The 22,235-nt window shown below is 42.4% G+C and overlaps 1 protein-coding gene across 2 annotated transcripts in view; it reads left to right on the top strand.

Annotated features, from left to right (window-relative positions):
* ABCC4 (ATP binding cassette subfamily C member 4 (PEL blood group)) overlaps positions 1–22,235 on the top strand; it is a 1,668,368-nt gene that overhangs the window by 222,227 nt on the left and 1,423,906 nt on the right. For both annotated transcript variants that reach the window (XM_086934802.1, XM_086934803.1), the window contains exon 3: positions 13,923–14,043. In XM_086934802.1, the coding sequence (XP_086790928.1) occupies positions 13,923–14,043 (121 nt within the window). The remainder of the gene's footprint in view (positions 1–13,922; positions 14,044–22,235) is intronic.

The following is a 22,235-nucleotide window of genomic DNA, read 5'->3' as shown; positions in this document are numbered from 1 at the left end:
CAGTGGCTATATTGGTGTGTGGCAGGGTGTGTCGGCATAGGGAATAACTTTGAGTAGTTTTGAAGAGAAATATATTCATAATGAGAAAGATCCCTTCCTTAAATCAGTGAGTAAGTGGTCATTCTACATTGACAACGGTTTCTTTATTTGAGCTAGAACACAAGAGAAACTGTAGGAATTAATTGAGTGGCTACACTTATGTGACATCAACCTGAAATTCACAGTGAATAGTAGTAAACAACAAGCTGAATTTCTGTATATACTGATACACATAGAAGTAGATCTCTATGTGAAACCTACGGCTCATAACACCCTCCTCCACGTCACTAGCTTTCATCCCAGTAATCAAAAACAAAGTATTCCGTTTGGACAGTTCCTTAGATTAAGAAACAGCTGTACCAATTATGTGACTTCGATGAGAGAGCCTTTATGACGAAAGGGAGTTCATGGCATAAGAATTCCAAAGAAGACTGGTCAGTGAGTCCTATAAAAGGGCCCGATTTTACAAAAGGGAATATTTCTTACCCAATCAACCACAACAAAATGATGAGAAACTGATATGTGTTTCTCGTATGTGTTACCAGACACTCTGTACTCTTGAGAAAGTGCTTCGAATTATTAACTCTAATTGGCACATACTGAACAGTTATACAGAAAGGAGTACTCGGATTTCCAAGCTTATGTTTGCACAAAGGCGACACAAAAATCTGAAGGATAACATTGTTAGATCATGTCTCCCCAGAGCTCTACTACATTAATTCAGAAAACAATTGATGAAAAAAATCAGGTGCAGTGGAACTTTAAATGCACTTAGTGCATAGCATGTGAAAGTGTGATTGAGACAGATGTCTATACATTGAATGGACATACAGTGCAACTAAGAGCTTTCACCAACTGTAAAACCTGTAATGTTGTCTATCTATTGATATGCCGGTGTGGCGAGGCATATGTAGGAGACAGGACATAGTCTCACCATTTATCCGATAGAACACAGACCCTCAATTAAAACAAGGAAGATCGATGCCTCTTTGGATAAACATAATGTAGAGAAGGCCTTAAGTCAGGAGAAATCAGATGGCCGATCCTAGAGAGGATTGGAGTGAAAGAAGGAATAGATCCGTTAAAGATAAGGAAGTGCAGAGAAGTCTATTGGATTTTTACATTGGATACTCATGTACGGGGCTTGAATAGTGAAACACCATGGGAAAATGGTGGGCAGTCAAAATATTGAATTTAAAATATCGAACTACATTATTATCGAGTTTTTAATATCGTAGGGACAGAATATCGAAGTCAAGAATATCGTTGACCAGAATATTGACTCCAAGGTAAGTACTATCGATTTTTTAAATATCGAAGTAAGTAATATCGTAAGCAAAAATATCGTTGTTAATAATATCGATTTATTTTGAGTGTTATGTATTTTAGTATGTATTTCATATGTATGTTAAAAAAAAATTTAATGTATTTTTATAATTTTTTTAATAAATGTTTAGAAATTAGTAATTTTGTAAAAGTACAATTTGCGTTTAGTATCAGAGCGGGTTGTGGGTTTATAGGGGAATAGGGTGGGAAGTAATTTAATTATAATAATTAATTAATATGTTTCTATTAATTGGTATAGATGATTAATTATTTGTTAATTATTAATTTATAATTACTGATTATTAATTAGTTAATTATATTAATTAGGATTAATTTATTAATACCTATTATTTATTGTTATTGTTAATTAATTTATTGTTAATTAAAATTAATCACCAATTAATTATTGCTTAATTGATAATTAAATTAATTATGTGTTTTTTAATAATTAATGAGATTGTTTTTATTTATTGGTATTTATGATTACTTAATTGTTAATTACTTATTAATTGGTAATTATTTTTATTAATTAGTTTATAATAATTAGAATTAATGTACCAATAATTAATATTTATTGGTAGTGTTAATTAATGTATTGATAATTAATTATTAATATGTGATTAATTAATTGGTAATTATTATTTGTTAATTAATGTATATTTATATTAATTTATTATTAATTGTGATTGATTAATTGATAGTTACATTAATTGTGTTTTTTTGTATGTGAAGTGTGTTGTATGTTAAAGGGGGAATAGTGTGGGATGCAATTTAATGTTAGTTGAGTAAATATTAATTTTAATTTATTGGTATATATTAATAAATGTTTTGAAAATTAATTATGAATATGTTACTTTTTTAATAAAAAAATATGTAATTGAGAAGTATGTTAATTTAATCCTTTTGCTATCCAGCGCTTCCCCTACTGTTACACTCTCTGGAGTGGGAATAGTAATTGTTACCCCTACACTATCCAGCGCTTTCCCTACTGTTGCACTTAGTGGAGTGGGAATAGTAATTTTTACCCCTACGCTATCCAGCGCTTTCCCTACTGTTGCACTTTCTGGAGTGGGAATAGCCATTTTTACCCCTACGCTATCCAATGCTTACCCTACTGTTGCACTCACTGGAGTGGGAATAGTAATTTTTACCCCTACGCTATCCAGCGCTTTCCCTACTGTTGCACTTAGTGGAGTGGGAATAGTAATTTTTACCCCTACGCTATCCAGCGCTTTCCCTACTGTTGCACTTTCTGGAGTGGGAATAGCCATTTTTACCCCTACGCTATCCAATGCTTACCCTACTGTTGCACTCACTGGAGTGGGAATAGTAATTTTTACCCCTACGCTATCCAGCGCTTTCCCTACTGTTGCACTATCTGGAGAGGGAATAGTAATTTTTACCCCCACGCTATCCAACGCTTTCCCTACTGTTGCACTCACTGGAGTGGGAATAGTAATTTTTACCCCTACGCAATCCAGCGCTTTCCCTTCTGTTGCACTCACTGGAATGGGAATAGTATTTTTTACCCCTACTCTAATCAAGGGTTTCCCTACTGTTGCAATATGTTGAGTAAGTATATATATTCATTTATATTACTCTCCAACTGGTAATACAGCAGCGCCTCTGCCTCTTTCCCCAGCGCACAAACAACAATAATCGTCCGGAGTCAGGCTTGACAAATAACTTCTTTTATTTTGTCATTAAGGTGCAGGGTGCAGGAATCATCAAACAGACGCGTTTCGGGCGCACGCCCTTGCTCACTGTCAGCGAGATCGTGGACATGGTAGCCATTAAATAATAAACACAAATGTTCGAAAAGCGCGCCAGTTCCCACACAATAATTAACATAGGCAGAGGACTAATGACTTAAAACCTAATGATAGGTAACTACCATAGCGGCCATTTATAAGTGGTGAAACATATGTTGTTCACTCTTGTGTGCACAAAACCAATACCAATTATAATCACGTCAGTGCAAATAGTATCATACTCAATCAATATTGATGTAAACATTAGACACATGTGCAAATACGCAAATTAATGTGCAAATATGCAAGTTTGTAAAATGCCATGTGCAAATACGTGATGCCTAAACAGACATTAATTGTATGTATAAATACGCATTCTTATAAAGGTGCAAAGTGCCATGTAAACTTTACAACTGTGCAAATACGCAATTAAAATGCTATCGCATTGATGGTAAATATTGCTTTGACCATATATAATCAAAAAAAATCTCTTTTGGCGTTTTAATGCACTACTAGGCCAACTATGTATTCTATAAAAGTTTTGCAAAAATATCTCATACCCATAGCTAATCTCATGTAGTCTATGTTGTTTAACACGTGCCTCTGTAAGTTTTATAGAACGAAGATGCAATTTTGTGCCTGGGGAACTAGCGCACAACTTGCCATGGTTAATTGAAAGTCCATTAGATAACAAATTGTAAACATAAAATAACGGTGGGGAAGGAATGTGAATGGGTATAAACCATGATGGTGCCAAATGAAACTTAACTTAATTTAATTAAACGTGTACCAGTGCTAATATTACATATGAAATTAAATAGAATTCTTGCCTTGCTCTAAACAATAAGCGACAAAATGGTACTTGACTACTGCCTCAATTTTGCATAAAAGTCAAATATACCTAATGGATAATGACAAAATGTTATATGTCTGTGGTAAGGTCTAATCATGAGGTGAGAAGTGAAGAGGTCGTGAATAACTGATATGGGGATTACAGGAAGTTACTGAGTTCTTCACCCATGTTAAGCCCCCCCGGGGTCTTACTGTTCAGCCGAACAATATATTTAGATTCCAAACGCCTGAGCTGTTTCTCATAGTCTCCCCCTCTCTTAGAGGTTCTCACTGCATCAATCACATAGTACTTTAAATGTGATAAATTTCTGTTGTGGTGTGAGTGGAAATGACGAGCAACAGGGTAACTTTGATCATTATTTGTTATTGCCCTTAAGTGTTGCAAGATACGTTGGTGCGCAGGTAATTTTGTGCTCCCAACGTACCGTAAACCGCACGTGCAAGTGAGAACATATACTGCAAGCTCAGTTCTGCATGTAAAGTGTGCCCTGATGTTAATGGGTTTCGGATCAAAGGGGGTGACATATGATCTTGCATTAATGCCAAAATTACAAGCGCGGCAGGATATGCACTTGTGAAAGCCCTTGCGTGGCGAAAGCCAATCATCATTTTTTGGCATCTCAGGACTGCTGGAAACCAACTCATTTCGCATGCTAAAAGCACGCCTATAAGTAACAGTTGGTTTGGGGGGTAAGATTTCCTTTAACACTGGATCTGTGAGGACAACTGGCCATTGTTTCCTGATTAGGTTGGAAATTTGGCGTGCCTGGCGGCTGTATAATATTATTAACCTGACACCGGTGTTGATTTCTTCCATCTTTTGTGTGTCTATTTGTGATTTGTCTTGGGGAGAAGTATTAAGCAGGTCTAGTCTGTTGTGGCTGTTGGCTCTAGTCATGGCTGAATCCAACATGTTCTTGCTGTAGCCTCTTGCTTCTAATCTTTGTTTAGCCTCAGATTGGTGTTTGTCCCTGAGCTCTGCCGTACTGCAGGCTCGATGTATCCTGAGGAACTCCCCATAGGGAATGGCCCTAATGGTGTGTTTGGGGTGGAAGCTTTCAGCATGTAAGATGGAATTACCTGCAGTTTCTTTTCTGAATAGGCTAGTTGTTATCTTATTGTCTATGATTTCCACCCTCACATCGAGGAAACTAATCCTCGTGGCATTTATATCTGATGTAAACACAAGGTTACAGTCATTGACATTGATCGCCTGTACGAAATTTTGAGCTTCTTCTCTACTTCCCCTCCAGATCACGAATACATCATCTATATATCTCATATACATGACTATGTTCCTCGACCATGCATCAGAGTGTTGCACCTTGAGGACATGCTCCTCCCACCAGCCAACGTGGAGCCCCGCGTAGCTGGGAGAGAAGCATGCCCCCATAGCCACCCCCCTGAGTTGCTTGTATACCTGATTGTCAAAGAGGAATACATTATTGTACAGGCAACGTTCAATCATGGTCATGAGCATGGCATTATGTCTGTATAATTCCATTGGTCTTTTGTCCAAATAAAATTTCACTGCTCTTAATCCGTCAGTGTGGGAGATGCTTGTATATAGTGTAGATATGTCCATGGTCATGAGCAAAAGGTCAGCCGACCAGTTGCAATTTTCAAGTGCTCGCAGGAATTCGGTAGAGTCACGTATGTATGAGGGTAATGTGGTGACAAAATCCTGCAAAAAGAAATCAATACATTTTGATGTGTTCTCAAAGAGGCTGTTAATCGCGGAAACTATAGGTCTATAATGCCTTTGTGGACCTTTGGGATGAAGTAAATGTTTGGTAAGATTGGGAAATCCTTCTGTAAAAATTTCGCTTCATCCTTAGTTAGTAGGCCCTCATGTCTCCACTCATTCAATTCTTCAATTAATTTATATGTAGATGTTTCATTAATTTTAAAATCATATGTATTAGTTATTATTTTTTAAATATGTTTCAATGTTTTTATCTATAATTTTGTAAATTATATACATTTTTTACTTATTTTTAAATTAATAATAAAATATTTTTTAAAACGATATTTTTAACATCGATATTTTTTACAACAATATTTTTTTCCGATATTTTTGTACTTACATTTTATGTAAATAGGACTTCAATATTTTTGACGTCGATATTTCTGTGCCGGTATTTTTGTAGGCCGATTTTCTGTCTTTCGATATTTTGTCATACAATCGGGAAAACTGCATCTGATCATAACTGGAGGATTCATGGGTTCATTATGTAAATTAGCAAAGGAGCAAAATGTCACCATGTTAATTTGTGTGTTGTCTCCAGTTACATAATCTGTTTTAGGCAGAGTGTTGTATGCTACTAGCCAGGTCTTAGATATGTGGTTCTGATTACTACCCACTATCTCTTGTGGCCTTGAGTTGCTCAGGGTGTTTTTAACTGAGTCAATCCCTCTATACCAAGCAACCTTTCGTCAATATTATTTTTCCTAGCTCATTTCTTTGTTAACTTGGTGCATAGTTATACCTTCTTGATACCTCTGCATGTTATATATGGATGATATTACATAGTCACCGTTCCCCCCATTTGAGCAACGTGAGCTTGAGTACCCATGCACCGTATATGGGACCCATCATTCAGATTGTTTCACCCCCTAAGTACTCCCATGTGTCTTATCTTATCATTATTCAGGGACATTTGAGTGCTACTGTTCCAGTGCCGACCCTGGTGCCAAGACCAGTGCCAGGGCTGCTGCCGTTTGTGACCTCTGCACCGATGCTGTCAATGCCCCAAATTATGCTATACCACCACCTCTACACCAGTCAAAAGAGACAGGTTGAGAAAGGAAATGCAAATCCTCACAGAGGAAAAACAATAGAGAAAGGACCCCCACAGTGTTTATTGGGATCTCATTAATGAACTCTTTGGTTCAGACTCGGATGAAGCACAGGCTCGCACAAAAACTGAAGACGGTTACATAGAAACCGCTCTTCAGGAAGCAAGTGGTCTTGACACTTCTCTTGAAATAGATATAGAGACAATATCAGGTCCAGCTCCTGCGGAAGTAGCTTCTTTTCATCTATTTAAAAAAAAGAAAAAGCGGCAGAAACTCTGGCACTTCCCCTTCCCTCTGTAGAACCTTGGGGCATATTACCAAGCAATAGCGATAATTATCGCTATTGCTTGGTTAGAGACAAAAATTTACCGCAGAGCTGCGGCGATTTTTACCGCAAATAAACCTTGGTATTACCAAGGGATGTATGATGTAACATCATACATCCCTTGGTCCCTCGTTCACCCTTAAGGGTGAACGAGCTACAGCTAGGTCCTCAGGTCTACACGAGTGGGCCTTTTTCATAAGTTACATGTTACCAAGGTTTATCGCAAATGCGATAAAAATCGCCGCAATGCATGAATATCGCTGAAAAGTCAGCGATATTCATACATTACCGAGCTAATGCTCTTAGCCATGTTATCCACCTCCCATTGGATAAGATGGCTAAGAACTGCTCAGGGCAGGTGTTAGCTTTTGGAGATATTCGCGCTTAGCGCGAATAGCTCCAAAAGTTGGTAATAGGAGATAGCGATGTTAGCAACTGTTTTCAGTCGCTAACATCTTGGCACGCCCACTTTGCATATCATTAGTGATAAATATCACTGACATGCAAAGTGGGGCCCAAGATGGTCGCTATCTACTACTAGCTGTCGCTAACTGGTGTTAGCGACAGCTAGGTAATAGGGAGATAATTTTATCTCCGCTTTCTTGGCTTTTAAAGCCAAAAAAGCAGAGATAAACCCCCTTGATAATATGCCCCCCGTTCTAACTTTTTGACAAATATTCTTCAAACCTCAACTCTAACCCATGAACCCTGCTTACCTTTAATGAAGCTCTCATAGAGACATTGAAGGAAACCTGGTCACACCCTGTCACTACACCATTGATGAACAGAACTATTGCATGGCTTTTAAAACTAGCGTCTGTTCTCCAGGTCTTTCTTGCAGTGGTGGCAAAGCATTTTCTTATCTTGCCCCCGATTCTGGAATAGCCTGCCGCCTCAGTTATGCTCAGGAAACAATCTGATTCAATTTAGAAAGATGTTAAAAACTCACCTCTTCTAAATTTCTTCCCTCCTGTTCTGATGTTCCTCCGTCCCCAGCACCGAGATACCCTCATGGGTGATTCAGCGCTATACAAACCAATAAATATCAAAACCAATAACACCTTAGTGGGTCCTTTTGACAGTAAGAAATGATATGGGCAAAAAGCTGACACAACATTAGAAAGATTTAAGGGTGAACGAGCTACAGCTAGGTCCTCAGGTCTACACGAGTGGGCCTTTTTCATAAGTCAAAACCTTTTTCTAGGGTCTATCGCTACAAATGTCAATATTTTTGTCCATCCAAGCAACAGCAGCACAGTCGCCTCATGTACCAATGCAGGGGTAGAGTAAAAGGCTGTGCAATACAATTTTAGTCCTCCTCATTTTTATCCTCACCAGCACCACCAGGGAAGCCAAATTAGTTTGGCCATGAAGGAACATGTGCATCCAGTGGGCGTACGGGTATCCTCATTTCAACAGCCGTTACTTCAGACACACGTGTCTCACAAATAGTAGGAAATGGGTAAACCATACCCATCCAACAGCATGTCTTCGGAATGCCTCCATGACAGTCTCTTCAATCAAAAGAACACGTTGGCATCATGCACCAGGTAGCCCAGCTGCAAAGACAGCAGTGAAGTTGGTGCCAGAGTAGGAAGGACAGGGATGCTGCTCTCAGTACTTCTTGATCCTCCGAAAGGATGATATTCTAAGGCTCTAACACAAGCCAATTTAGCGTTGGATGCCGAAAACCTGTTGGTATCTCTTAACTTTCCGGATGCATATTTTCACATACCAATCCCAGTCATCGCTGTATAACTCCATATCTGACACAGATGGCATGGACTTTCAGAGACCATCATCTGCTTTTCATCCTCAAGAAGACAAAGAAGCCATTTGCACAGGAGAGACTGTGAAAATAAAAACACATGCAATTACTCCATTGTTTGAGAATTTTTCAGTCATCCTCCGGGAGAGAAAAAAGATAATTGTGAGACAGTAACCTGCAGACCAGTTGCTGGATGTTAAGCAGGGACATAGATGTCTGAACTCCTGGGGCCTTATTTATGAAGGACTTGCGCCGCCGGTGCGTCACTTTTAACATGGGAAAAAGTGACGCACCGGCGGCGCAAGTCCTTCATAAATAAGGCCCTTGGAGTTTTGACTATGAAAAGACTTCTGAAGGAAAAGCATAACAAGCATTTGCAATGCAATAGGTCTCGCAGTAGGAAAGTTGGAGCTATTGGTCTTGTAAATGACAAGTCCCTGGGGGAAGTGGAAGAAGCAATTGCCCAGAGTCTTGGCAACAAGGCACCCGGACCTGATGGGTTGCCCATAGACCTTATTAAATGGAAACCTGATATTTGGGCCCCAATACTTGTAAATGTTTTTAATAGTCTACCTCAATCTACGATGCCCGAAACTTGGGGAACTAGTATAATTGTTCTGATATACAAGAAGGGAGACAGGTCTGACCCCGTAAATTACAGACCAATCTCGCTCCTAGATAATACCCTAAAGATTTTGGGCCGCGTTATTTATAATAGGATCATTGAATGGACAGAGGAAAGCGGCATCCTGTCACAATGACAAATGGGATTCAGAAGCAAGGTCGGTACTGTCGAACAATGCTTGAATCTTAAATTAATTATTGATAAATATAACATTGCTCGCTCTGCCCCTGTTTATTTAGCTTTTATGGACCTGTCATCTGCTTTTGATTTTGTTAACAGGTCCAAGCTTTGGTCTATTTTATTGGGTTACGGATTAGATGACACCTTGGTTTATTTTTTAGCTTTTTTACACACAGATTTAAAATCACGAGTGAGGATAGGAATGGGAGGGGAATTATCTGAGTCAATCAAGATAGGAAGGGGAGTTAGGCAGGGGTGCGTTTTAGCACCTCTGCTTTTTATTATCTATATCAACGGTCTTAGCCACTGCCTTGAAAAATCTACCCCGGATGTACCCATAATAAATGGTAAATCGTTACCTGCCCTCCTATACGCAGACGATGCGGTCCTAATAGGCCGCACACCTAATTCAATGCGCATTTTAGTAAAACATTTTAAGGAATTTATGGATGATCTAGATGTACGTGTAAATTGTAAAAAATCTTTTATAATGTCATGTGGCCCAGGGAAAAGTCAACTGACATCGATACAGGTAGGGGATGAAAGACTTACTGCTACTTATGTTTTCCCATATCTGGGAGTGCCCTTTGCTGCGAATGGTTCGTGGACTGGGCATTTGGCCCAGGCCACGAACAAATTCTCAAAGGTCACTAATTCTATTTTAAGCATCCCCAGACCCAAAAGTTCAGGTGCCATTAAAGCAATTGTTAAAATGTTTAAACTACAATGTGTGCCAGTAGCCACCTATGGGGCAGAAGTATGGGGCATTGGAGACAACTGTCGCATCCAGCAGGAAGAATACCAGTTCTGCAGGAAGCTGTTAAGCATACCAATTTCTTCATCTACTTATATAACGCACAGGTAACTAAACTTATCCTTTGGTTCGGACTTTATTTGTGCCCGACCAGTGCTATTTTGGCATTCGATATGGAGAAATAATTCAGCCACTTTAACCCAAGATATAATATCTGACTGCCTAAAATGCGAAAGGGTGATGGAGATTCCATGGCTTTCGTTTGTTTACAAAAGCTTATGTAAGATAGGCAAAGACAATATCTTTGCCAATCCAAGCGATGCTAACACGGTGAACAGAAGACGCCAGCCACATCTTTCAGCCTTGCTCAATAAGTTGCATCCAAGTCAGAGAAGCGGCCCATAGTTTAAAGAGAATGACTACAGAAGTAATTTGCTATATTAGGACATGCGGGTAATGGACTTGTACACTGGACTTTGCCGGAAGCCTTTCCCTGTGGGGCCTTTAAGTAGTAGCATAATTTACAGGTATTGTTAGTTGGTTAGGCGCTGTGGCAAGAGCCAGACTAGCATACCTGGGTAGTCTTAGGTCTTTACATCCCTTCCCTGTCAAAACAACTGCTTTAGCCATACCTTGCACTTATCCTCTGTACCCTCAGTGCCCATATCTCATGGCCGATAGCTGTGCAGAAGTAGCTATGGGCGAAGGGCATGGTCTCTGGCCACACAGGTGTTTTGTGCCATGAACCAGCTATGCATGGCCTTTCACTGTAGGAAGCAAGCTCTGAATATAGTTTTCCTGCTTCCATTCTCATTTCAACATCGTGGGCTTCCAATATTTTTATAAATATGCGACTCTCAAAGTGTTCTGAAAATTCAAAATAGTTGCTGCCTTGATGTCTGAAACTGTGGGCATCCATTGCCTCTGCAGGACCCCATTTGAGTTTAAGGATCCTATGAGATAAAACAAAAACTTTTTTTATCAACATGAGTGCCAGATCAGCCCTTATTTTATTTCACCACCTCCTTCTGTTCTGAGGATGTTCCATTTTCCCTTTACACAACCGAAATGTAGTGTTCTGCAATTCTTTTTGGAGAAGTGTGGCTCAATGATTAGAGCGGTAGACCCTGATGCAGAGGTCCAGGGACCAGGGTTCAATTCCCCGCCTCGGCAGGTCTTAGGCTCAAAATTCCACGGACCTGATAATTCTCACCTTGGTGCCTATTCCAATCATGGAGTCCCACTCTGCAACTCTGGGCAATAGCTTGCTTAATCTCCACAACGGCCCCCACAACGCTAAGGATGCCTGGCCTCAACCTTGGGGGAGCCCAGGAGTAGATGCTTCACAGGGAAAGCCAGGATGGGTTCCACAGCTGTATTCGTACAAGCGCCTTGAGACCCTTGCAGGTGAGTAGTGCGCTATACAAGTATCCATTTACAATTTTTTTTGGATTCACACAAGGGCAGTGGGAATTGGTCAGAGAACAAGGCTTTTAGCCGCATCCTGCACCTAGTCTGCAAACCATCTGTAGGAACCACACAGTCTTCTGGAACCCCATAATGAACAATGTGAAAAAATGCTCTCTTGCCTAAGCACATTTGTCTATTTTTCAAATTTTCTAAGTAAAGTTCTATATTTATGTCAAGCTGATTGTAATTCCTCTCTCCAGTTTTTGTTGCATAAGGAGCAAAAATTCATGTTAGTTTAAAAGTGTGAATTTTGATTTTTTTTGCCGCTTTTCACCTTAATGTACAAACGGGTGAGCGACCCAATATACCCTTGCGGGCTTGGGCAAGATTTGTAGAAAAAATGGCCAGCAAGGGATTTTGTTTTTTAAGATCTTTACAGCACCTTTAGGACTTGTTATTTAATCACAGTACCTAAGCAAGAATTCAATCCGTGGCTGTTAAATTCAATTAGAATAAGCATAGGATGTTACCACACTAACATCATGATAGAGCATGAATGCTCAATAAAACAAGGAACCAGGGTTTATTGTCTGAAAGTTATTATTAGACTTCAAGGCAAAATATCTGTACAAAAACAATGAATGATCATAAAACACAGGGTGCATACATAGATATACAATAAGGATATTCAAGGCCTAGGTTGCTTTTCCTTGGACATATCCAAATTAAAGTCCAGACTGCTGCGTCACAGTGGTTGATTGGTTGTAACCCAAAAGTCAGAAGAAAATCAAAAGATGACTTCGGGAAAAACTAGGCAGAATTGGACTGAACAGGTCGACGTTTCGGTCTTATTATGGTTATTCTTAAGACCATCATCAGGACTACAAAGTGGTATATACAATTGATGACCCTTTTCAGCAATACAGACGGTGTCAGTTATAAGAATCTTAGTGACACCGGTGCTTGTAAATGATTGCACTGGGGTTGGGCACAGAGATGAATCCGAGGTGCCGTGGTTACACTTGCCTCAATTTAGGCGCAATGGTAGATGGAATCTGGCAGATAGTCCACTTTAGATTGGAGATCAGCTATCACAGAATATGAGTTGGGATTAATCCGCAACGGAACATCAAAGGAGTACGATCAGGGCGATGATCGTACTCCTTTGATGGATTCATCTCTGTGCCCAACCCCAGTGCAATCATTTACAAGCACCGGTGTCACTAAGATTCTTATAACTGACACCGTCTGTATTGCTGAAAAGGGTCATCAATTGTATATACCACTTTGTAGTCCTGATGATGGTCTTAAGAATAACCATAATAAGACCGAAACGTCGACCTGTTCAGTCCAATTCTGCCTAGTTTTTCCCGAAGTCATCTTTTGATTTTCTTCTGACTTTTGGGTTACAACCAATCAACCACTGTGACGCAGCAGTCTGGACTTTAATTTGGATATGTCCAAGGAAAAGCAACCTAGGCCTTGAATATCCTTATTGTATATCTATGTATGCACCCTGTGTTTTATGATCATTCATTGTTTTTGTACAGATATTTTGCCTTGAAGTCTAATAATAACTTTCAGACAATAAACCCTGGTTCCTTGTTTTATTGAGCATTCATGCTCTATCATGATGTTAGTGTGGTAACATCCTATGCTTATTCTAATTGAATTTAACAGCCACGGATTGAATTCTTGCTTAGGTACTGTGATTAAATAACAAGTCCTAAAGGTGCTGTAAAGATCTTAAAAAACAAAATCCCTTGCTGGCCATTTTTTCTACAAAGCTTTTCACCTTAGATACCCTTAACGGATATGCATACAACTTGACCCAGCAAAAGTAAGCTAAAGGCTTTGATTGCCTGCCAAAGCGCGCTCATATTTGTCAAACGCTGCAGAAGTTTAATTTCACCATAACTAAAGTCGCTGAGAAAGAGACTGTTTGCGTGTGGAGAGAATTTGTTGTTACATGATCTGTAATGAAAACAAATGGCTATGTTTTGTTAATATTCGTTAAAAATGACAATTGGCTGTTTTTGTTGTGTTTATTCATGCAGTATCAAGCTACAGTCTGGTCTTGTTTTGTCTCGCAGGTACTGGGAAAAAGAAGTGCAAATTGCTCAAAAGGAAGCAAGGAAGCCATTTTTATCGAGGGCAATTATACGCTGTTTTTGGAAACCCTATTCCCTGCTAGGATTGTTTACATTACTAGAGGTAATTGTTGGCAAATGCATTACATTCTCAACTTACATTTTGTACACTGTCTAAAGCATCAAATAAGTGCGGGTATGTGAGTGCCATTTTATTTTCTACTAAAAAAATAGGCAGTGGATTATTGTTGAAAAATACTTATTGCGATTGGAAACGCATCCTTCAATTGGTATGAGATGGAGTTAGGAATTAATCAATCAATCGATCAGGGGTTTATAAGGCGCACTACTCACCCGTGAGGGTCTAAAGGCGCTTGGGGGGATGAATAGTTTTTAAGAACGCCTAGAGTGACATGTTCATGGCCATTTTAACTTGAGGACATAGTTGGTTTTAGGGCTATTTTTTATACTACAATGTTTTATGTAATGACCTTTTACCGTTGTTTGAAATTTAAAAACGTGATAATGTATTGGACCAAAAACTAAGGTCTTCCTATTGTGGATTACGTCTTGTGACTCTGAGTCTTAGCTTGTGATTGTGTGTTCGGGCTATTAGTGTAATTGGCTGTCTGATCCTGAGACTGTTTTTCTTTTAAGGCTGGTGTGTACTTTTGCTCCTGTTGCTTGCTGAGTGTTTTAATGACTTTTATAACCTGAAATAAAAGCGTATTTATGCCTGTTGTTTGATGCATCGTAGGTAGTTGTCTTTTCTTGATCACATTCCCCCTGATCTCTTCACACCCCTCAGTGCTACGTTTTGGTTGCAAGTATCAGCAAGGAAATCTTAGTATGGGGGATGAACTTGTGACTTACTGCCTATCATTTCTAGTATGCAGAGATGGGGGAGGCGTTTTGTGCTATGTGTATCGCTGAGACGTGGTGTGCATGCGGCTATCTTCACAGGCTTTGCGGTGCTGTCACTGGTTGCATGATGCTGATGATGAGCGTGAATATCTTCCTTCATGGTGGTCTGGCATTGGAAGAGGTGTGGAGCAGCGGCCAGGGTGCCTGACTCTGGGCTAAGGGGTTCACGGTTTGATCCCCGGTGCCGGCGGCAGGTAAACACAGCACCATGTGACTCCGGGCAATAGCTTGCTTAATCTTCCCGAGGGCCCCCAGTGCAGGGACACCCCTTCGTAGGTAGCTGTGTGCTTTACAAATACTGGTGTTTCATTTCATTTCATTGGGAGGTCTGAGCCTAGGTCCCAAAACAGTGTATGTCTGTATTGGCATTTATATAGCGCACTACTTACCCGTAGGGTCCCAAGGCGCTTCGACCGCTGCGAAACCCTTCCTGGCTTCCCTGAGAGATGGTCCCTTAATGGGTATCTCCAGGGTGAGACCAGGCATCCCCGGCGGTCTGGTGGGGCCGTTAGTGAAGATGAGGCAAGCTAATGCCCAGAGTTGCCGAGTGTGATCGCTGATCAGAGTGGGCACCGAGGCGAGAGAATTATCGAGTCCGCTGACCCTGGTCCAGAAACCTGCTGCGCCGGGAATCGAACCCTGGTCCCGGGCCGTCCTCTGCTGGGCTGGCATGCCCTGCTCACTTCTTATACATATACATAAAATATTTCACATAGTTTTCTAAGTTAAAACTCATTAATCAGTATGTAAAACACATAATAATTTATGAAAGTGTAGGCGGCATCAGGCGGCCATCAGCAATTCTTACCTTGCAGCACCTATGGCTAGCAACCAGGACAGTTCCCATGCCTAAACAGACATACATGCTATACAACCTATATTTTGCATAGAATAACATTCTGTGATACACGCTTGGTGTTGTTTCTTATCTAGCTCAGTTTTCGGAATTGTTGACTCCTTCATGTCTTAATGGCCATTGTGGGGATGGTGTTGTGGATGATGTAATGTAGATCAATTTTGACCTATTGCATCTTTTACTGTTTTCTGATGTCACTTTGACAGGGAGGCAAGTTCGCTGCCAATACTTATCAATTATTTTACCTGTAGTCCTCAGTGCTGGAAAGAGTAGGGAGTAGGGCGTGTTTGAGTGAGCTAACGAGTACTGAAGGCTGTAAACCTCTCATTTTGCTGATAGCCCTGGATTTGTGGAAATTGGGAGAATAGGGTTTGATAGAGACACTTGTCAAGGTAAAATGCCATGAAAAACTACTTGTAATCACCTATGATAAATGACATAAGCATGTCTGGAAACATTGGACGTTATTTTGTATATTGAGTACAGCATGAAACCAAGTGATTTCAGATTCCCAGACTACAATGCACTTGCTATTTTTTCCAAATATTTTGCTTCAATCAGAAAGCATTACTTAGTTCCCGTTCTTAGATTTTTGTACTTTAGAAAATGTAAACCTGCCTTATAACTAAATATATTATCTGAGACAGAGTGTTTTGCTCCGTCTAGTTACCGCAGTGCTGATGTTAAACTCAGAAGCACTTTAATAAATATTATGTGTTTTACATACTGATGAATGAGTTTTAACTTAGAAAACTATGTGAAATATTTTATGTATATGTATTAACCTTTTAGTTAACCCAATAAACATCAATTGACTGACTGATTTTCAGAGGGAGGTTTTCTGTGCAATTTCATTTCAATAGATGGGTCACAGGGTGCCCTTAATTTTTATATCAATTTTCACTAGTTTTGCTAGAAGTACATTACAAAAACATAATTCAAGTGCAATCCAGTCAAAAGGACCTGCTGAGCAGTTACAGCTATCATTAATGGTATTTACAATACAGATTGAGTGCACAGTAGATCCAACAGGCCACAACCAGTGCTTCGTCAAACCATGACGAGAAATCCATGGATCCCTAGATTTACTTATGTTTTTTCTTACAACGTCATCCTTTATATACTGCCTCTTCTGTGGCAGCACAGTAATCCATTCCACTCTGCCATTTCCCCATGTAAGGAGGTTCTGCCAGACGCCATTGTTTTGCCATATCACATTTAGCTATCAAAAACCCAAGGCCTGCCAGAGTCCTTTGCTCCCTGGAGCAGGACCATTCCCCATTATGCTCAGAAAATAAATCTTAGGAAGAGGAATACTAGGCATGTGTACAATCCTAGCTGAAACGTCATGTATTACTCGCCAATAGATGTGAATACTTAGACAGTCCCAAACAACATGGTAAAATGTAGCTGGGGGGGGGGTCGCACATGGCACACACGCCGACCTGCTGCTCCTGCCCATCTTCCATGTCCAGTTGGGCTAGTGGGATGTCCTGTGTAGGTAGTTGATCTTGATTGCTCTGAGGTTCATGGTAATGGCCAGGCCAGGTGCTCCTATCCTTACCTCCTGCTATTCCTCGCCATTCAACTTGCCCAGGTCTCTTACCCAGGCTGACCTTGTGTTTCCAAAGGTGTAGGAAAGTGGAATATTATGTAGTATGGTTGTGTAACATTACCATATAATAATATCACAATACCCCAAAGATGGTCCTTGTATTCAGATTAATAAATCCTTAGCTCCGTCCTGATAGAGTGGCAAAGAGCAGTCAGGCTTAACTAGAGGAACATGTGTGAAGCATTAAAGAGAACTAACAAGGACGATAAGTAATTGACATGACTCATGAGAAATCCAACACCAATTTATAAAAATAGAGTGTATTTTATCTTAATTTAGACACCAAAACAAACGGGATATCATACATATAACCAGAGATTTGATTTTTTGAAGCAATGATAAAGGTGTGCAGCAAAATGCAGAGATAAAATAACATTGCAGTCAATAAGAAAATCAACTAGTGACAATTGGTCACATTCCTGTCAAGTTACTTCGAACCTTTATGGAGGTAAGGTCATACTGGCCCCAGGACTAGGCCACAACAGTCAGATCAATTTTACCCAGCCCGTGAAGTCTGGGTGCAGAATTGTTCTGGCTGTCCTTGCTGCTGAACGGGAGCCGTGGGTGGTGCTGTTTTTACTGCTTTCACGGTGCTGCAAGAAACAAAATGCAAAAACACAACAGGTACACAGCTGCTGACATCGGATGATGGTTGTGCGACGTTCTCTGTAGCCGCAGCGTCGAGTGTTGGAGTTGGTTACTGGGCTGGTGACCAACAAGCCATGGCAGCGTTAAGTACAATGAAAAGCTTTAGGAACCTCAATGGGCTCGGGATATTAATGTAGAGGCCTGAAAATTAAGGCAGACAGGACTACAACTCCTACAATGCACTGGGTCACCTGGATTTGTGCAATCCATTGGAGGTCACCATGGCCAGCGACTCTTTAGAACTGGCGGACGTTTTTACCTGCAGTTTTCAGGGCACTAGTGTCATTGATCCAGGGGAGACTGATGGTGCGTCTGGCTTCTACAAGGGTCCCTCTCTATGAGAGTGTCGTGTTTTAGGAAGGGTGAAAGTCGTTCACTCAGTTCCAAGTCTGGCTCCTCAGGGACAAATTATCACTCATTTGCTTTGTGCTAGTGGGAAAAGTCCTGTTGTCAACAGCACAGGTCTCCTCTTGGTCCTTCTTTGAAATAAGCTGTTCAGATCTCAGGTTCTGGTGTCACGGGGACTCTTAAATTCTAGATTAAGGGGATTTAGGGGTGTGGGAGCTAGTAGTCAATGGGAAGTTAGTCCGTCCCAGAGGTTACCACATCCAGTGTTGTAGGTCACCTTTTCTACTCGGGGCCCACTATTTCTGCCGTCCTAAAGATGGCAGAATTCAATTCAGTTCAGATCAGACTGGCCACCCTAGAGGTGTGGGCAGCCTACCTTATGGTTACACCTCCTGCTTAGCTAATTTCTCACCTTACCTGGGTGTAAGTGTGCCTGGGGCAATACGAGGGCTGTTTCCTCCTCGTGAGGACAGATCAGATGCATATCAGAGGCGGTGTAGCCTTTGAAGATCACTGCTTTGATGTGCCAATTCAATCCGCATCTAGAAAGGAGGGGTGTGGGACCTTCTTCCTGCCCAGTTTTTGTCTCTGACTCCCGGGAGTGATCCCACTGCCTGGCAGGAGTTCATAATCTTTTTTCTGTGGCAGCAGGGGCGGAAAGCGCGGACTGGTTAGCCAGAACACAGTACAGCTAGGGGTAACCTTTACGGAGCCCTCTGGGTGCATGCCACATTATCCAGGGCCTGAGAATGTGTCAATCTCGAGGGTGCGTGATTGGCAGCCCATGTTATCCTATGGACCGCTGTTAGAAATGGGGTTTCTTGTTGGCTAGAGTGTACGCTTAAGTCAGACAGAACCCATCATTCTACTCAGGGTAAGGGAGTAACACACTCAAGATAACCCCTGCTCACCCCCTTGGTAGCTTGGCAGAGCAGTCAGGCTTATCCCAGAGGAAATGTGTAAAGCATTTTGTAATACACACACACACCAGTGACAGACTAGGCACACCACAAAAGAGACTGTACACAAGGTTAAATAAAATATCCTTTGTATTATTTACACATACACACAGCACATTATACCATAAATCATTGTATAGTATCTAAAACACATTTAGACCACCATCATATAAGTCACTGTTTCGCCAGGCATTTGTTAGGATCACAGCCTAGATTATAAATCTTTTTTGTTGTATGCAGCGCAATAGAACACATCACCTACAACACTGTATGCATAGATCATAAGTCACATTGTAGGAGGTAACATGCCACTCAGATACATCACTGTGCCTCTGGGCTCTTGCCATGAGAATACATCATTCATAAACCATCATCACTTTTGACATAAGTCAATTGGTATAATATGTGTAGTGCACTGAAGCACTGTCATAGGATACACATGTCCTACAAACATTAAGGTAACTTAATACCTAACATCACAGTCATGTTGCATTACATCAGGGCCTGAAAAGGTAGTAGTTAGATGCAGTATGAATCCCCAAGTGTAAGTTAACAAGTCATGGTGCATGAGGCACCAACATTACAACAAACGTATGGGTCATCCATCCTCATAAAACCGCACAATCTTTGTACATGTTCAAGATGGGACTGCCCCCGCACAGGTGGTGCAGCCCACACTCGTAGTCCACTCAATTAATCTTTGCATTTATAAAGCGCGCTACATACCCGTGAGGGTCTCAAGGCGCTGGGGGGGGGGGGGGGGCGGGGTGGGGGGGTGTTCTGCTACTGATTGAAGAGCTAGGTCTTGAGGAGTCTTCTGAAGGTCATCAGATCCTGGGTCTGTCGTAGGCTGGTGGGGAGAGCGTTCCAGGTCTTGGCGGCGAGGTAGGAGAAGGATCTGACGCCGGCAGTGCCTTTCCGGATACGAGGAGGTGTGGCGAAGGCGAGGTTGGCTGAGCGGAGGTTTCGGGTGGGGGTGTGGAAGCTGAGACGGTTGTTGAGGTATGTGGGTCCAGTGTTATGTAGGGCTTTGCGTGCATGGATGAGGAGTTTGAAGGTGATCCTCTTGTTGACGGGGAGCCAGTGCAGGCCTCTCAGGTGGGGTGTGATGTGGCTACATCGGGGGACGTCGAGGATCAGTCGTGCTGAGGCGTTCTGGATTCGTTGGAGTCGTCTCAGGAGCTTGGTTGTTGTTCCTGAGTAGAGGGCGTTCCCGTAGTCAAGTCTGCTGGTGACGAGGGCCTGGGTGACGTTTTTTCTCATGTCGGGAGGGATGCATTTGAAGATCCTGCGGAGCAGACGGAGGGTGTTGAAGCAGGACGCGGAGATGGCGTTGACTTGCCTGGTCATGGAGAGGGTGGAGTCGAGGATGACCCCCAGGTTGCGTGCATGGTCTGTGGGTTCCGGGGCTGTGCCTAGCGTTGTGGGCCACCAAGAGTCTTCCCACGCCGATGGGGTGGGTCCGAGAATGAGGACCTCCGTCTTGTCTGAATTCAGCTTCAGTCTGCTGTCCTTCATCCAGTCGGCTACGGCTTTCATTCTGCTGTGGAGGTTGGCTTTGGTGGTGTGGGGGTCTTCGGTGAGGGATATGATCAGCTGGGTGTCATCGGCGTAGGAGATAATGTTGAGGTTATGTTGTTTCGCGACGTGGGCGAGCGGTGCCATGTAGATATTGAACAGCGTCGGGCTGAGGGAGGATCCCTGTGGGACGCCGCAGATGATCTCGGTGGATTTTGAGCGGAAGGGTGGGAGGCGGACGCTCTGGGTTCTGCCGGAGTGGAAGGATGTGTTCCAGGCCAAGGCCTTCTCTTGAATTTCGGCGTCATGGAGGTGTGCTGATAGAGTGCGGTGGCAGACTGTGTCAAAAGCTGCTGATAGGTCCAAGAGGACGAGGGCGGCTGTTTCTCCTTTGTCCATCAGGATCCTGATGTCGTTGGTGCCGGCGATGAGGGCGGTCTCGGTGCTGTTGTTGCTGCGAAAACCGGATTGGGAGGGGTCCAAGATGCTGTTGTCTTCGAGGTAGCGGGTTAGCTATTTTTTGACAATCTTCTCCGTCACTTTTGCCGGGAACGGGAGCAGGGAGATGGGCCGGAAGTTCTTGAGGTCCTTGGGGTCCGCCTTTGGCTTCTTCAGGAGGGCATTGATCTCAGCGTGCTTCCAGCTTTCTGGGAAAGTTGCTGTCTCGAAGGAACTGTTGATTGTTTTTTGGAGGTGGGGGCGATGGTTGTGCTGGCTTTGTTAACCCCTTCCATGCTGATGACGAACCCCAGCCGTCATGCACTACGGTGCTCGTGTGCTGATGACGGCTGGGGTTCGTCACAGCCCGCCCCTGTTCGTGTTGTTTACAGCACACCAGGGGAATCGCGGCCGCATGGAAGGGGTTAAAGACGTGATGGGGCAGGGGTCAGATGGGGATCCGGAGTGGATGGAGTTCATGATTTTGATGGTGTCTTCGTCGCTGACGTTGGACCAGGTAGTCAGGCGTCTGGTGCGGGAGGTGGTCGCAGGGGTAATGGGCTCTATGGTGGGTGCGGGGTGTCGGAGTTGAAGCTGTCGTGGATGTCGGTGATCTTGCGGTGGAAGAAGGCGGCCAGGGAGTCGTACAGGTCCTGTGATGGTGGGATGTCGTTGGTGTTGGAGAGTTCTTTCACGATGCTGAACAGCTCTTTGGTGTTGTGTGCGTTGTTGTCTAAACGGTCCTTGAAGGCGGTCCTCTTGGCGGTCCTGATGAGTTGGTGGTGTCTGCGGGCGGCACTCTTGTGGGCTGTGTGGCTGTCTGGTGTTCGGTAGTGGAGCCATTTCTTCTCCATTTTCCGACAGGTGTGCTTTGAGATCCGGAGGTTTTCGGTGAACCAGGCAGCTTTTTTGTTGGTGTGGTTGGTTGTGGAGCTCTAGAGGGCGGCGAGGGTGTCGGCGCAGGCACTGGACCACTTGACACTGAGACGGACAGTCCTCCCTCGGTCTTC

This window comes from Lissotriton vulgaris, chromosome 8, assembly GCF_964263255.1.
Source record: "Lissotriton vulgaris chromosome 8, aLisVul1.2, whole genome shotgun sequence".
Taxonomy (NCBI): Eukaryota; Metazoa; Chordata; class Amphibia; order Caudata; family Salamandridae; genus Lissotriton; species Lissotriton vulgaris.
The sequence above is the reverse complement of the archived record's forward strand: the minus strand, read 5'-3'. Positions and strand labels throughout refer to the sequence as shown.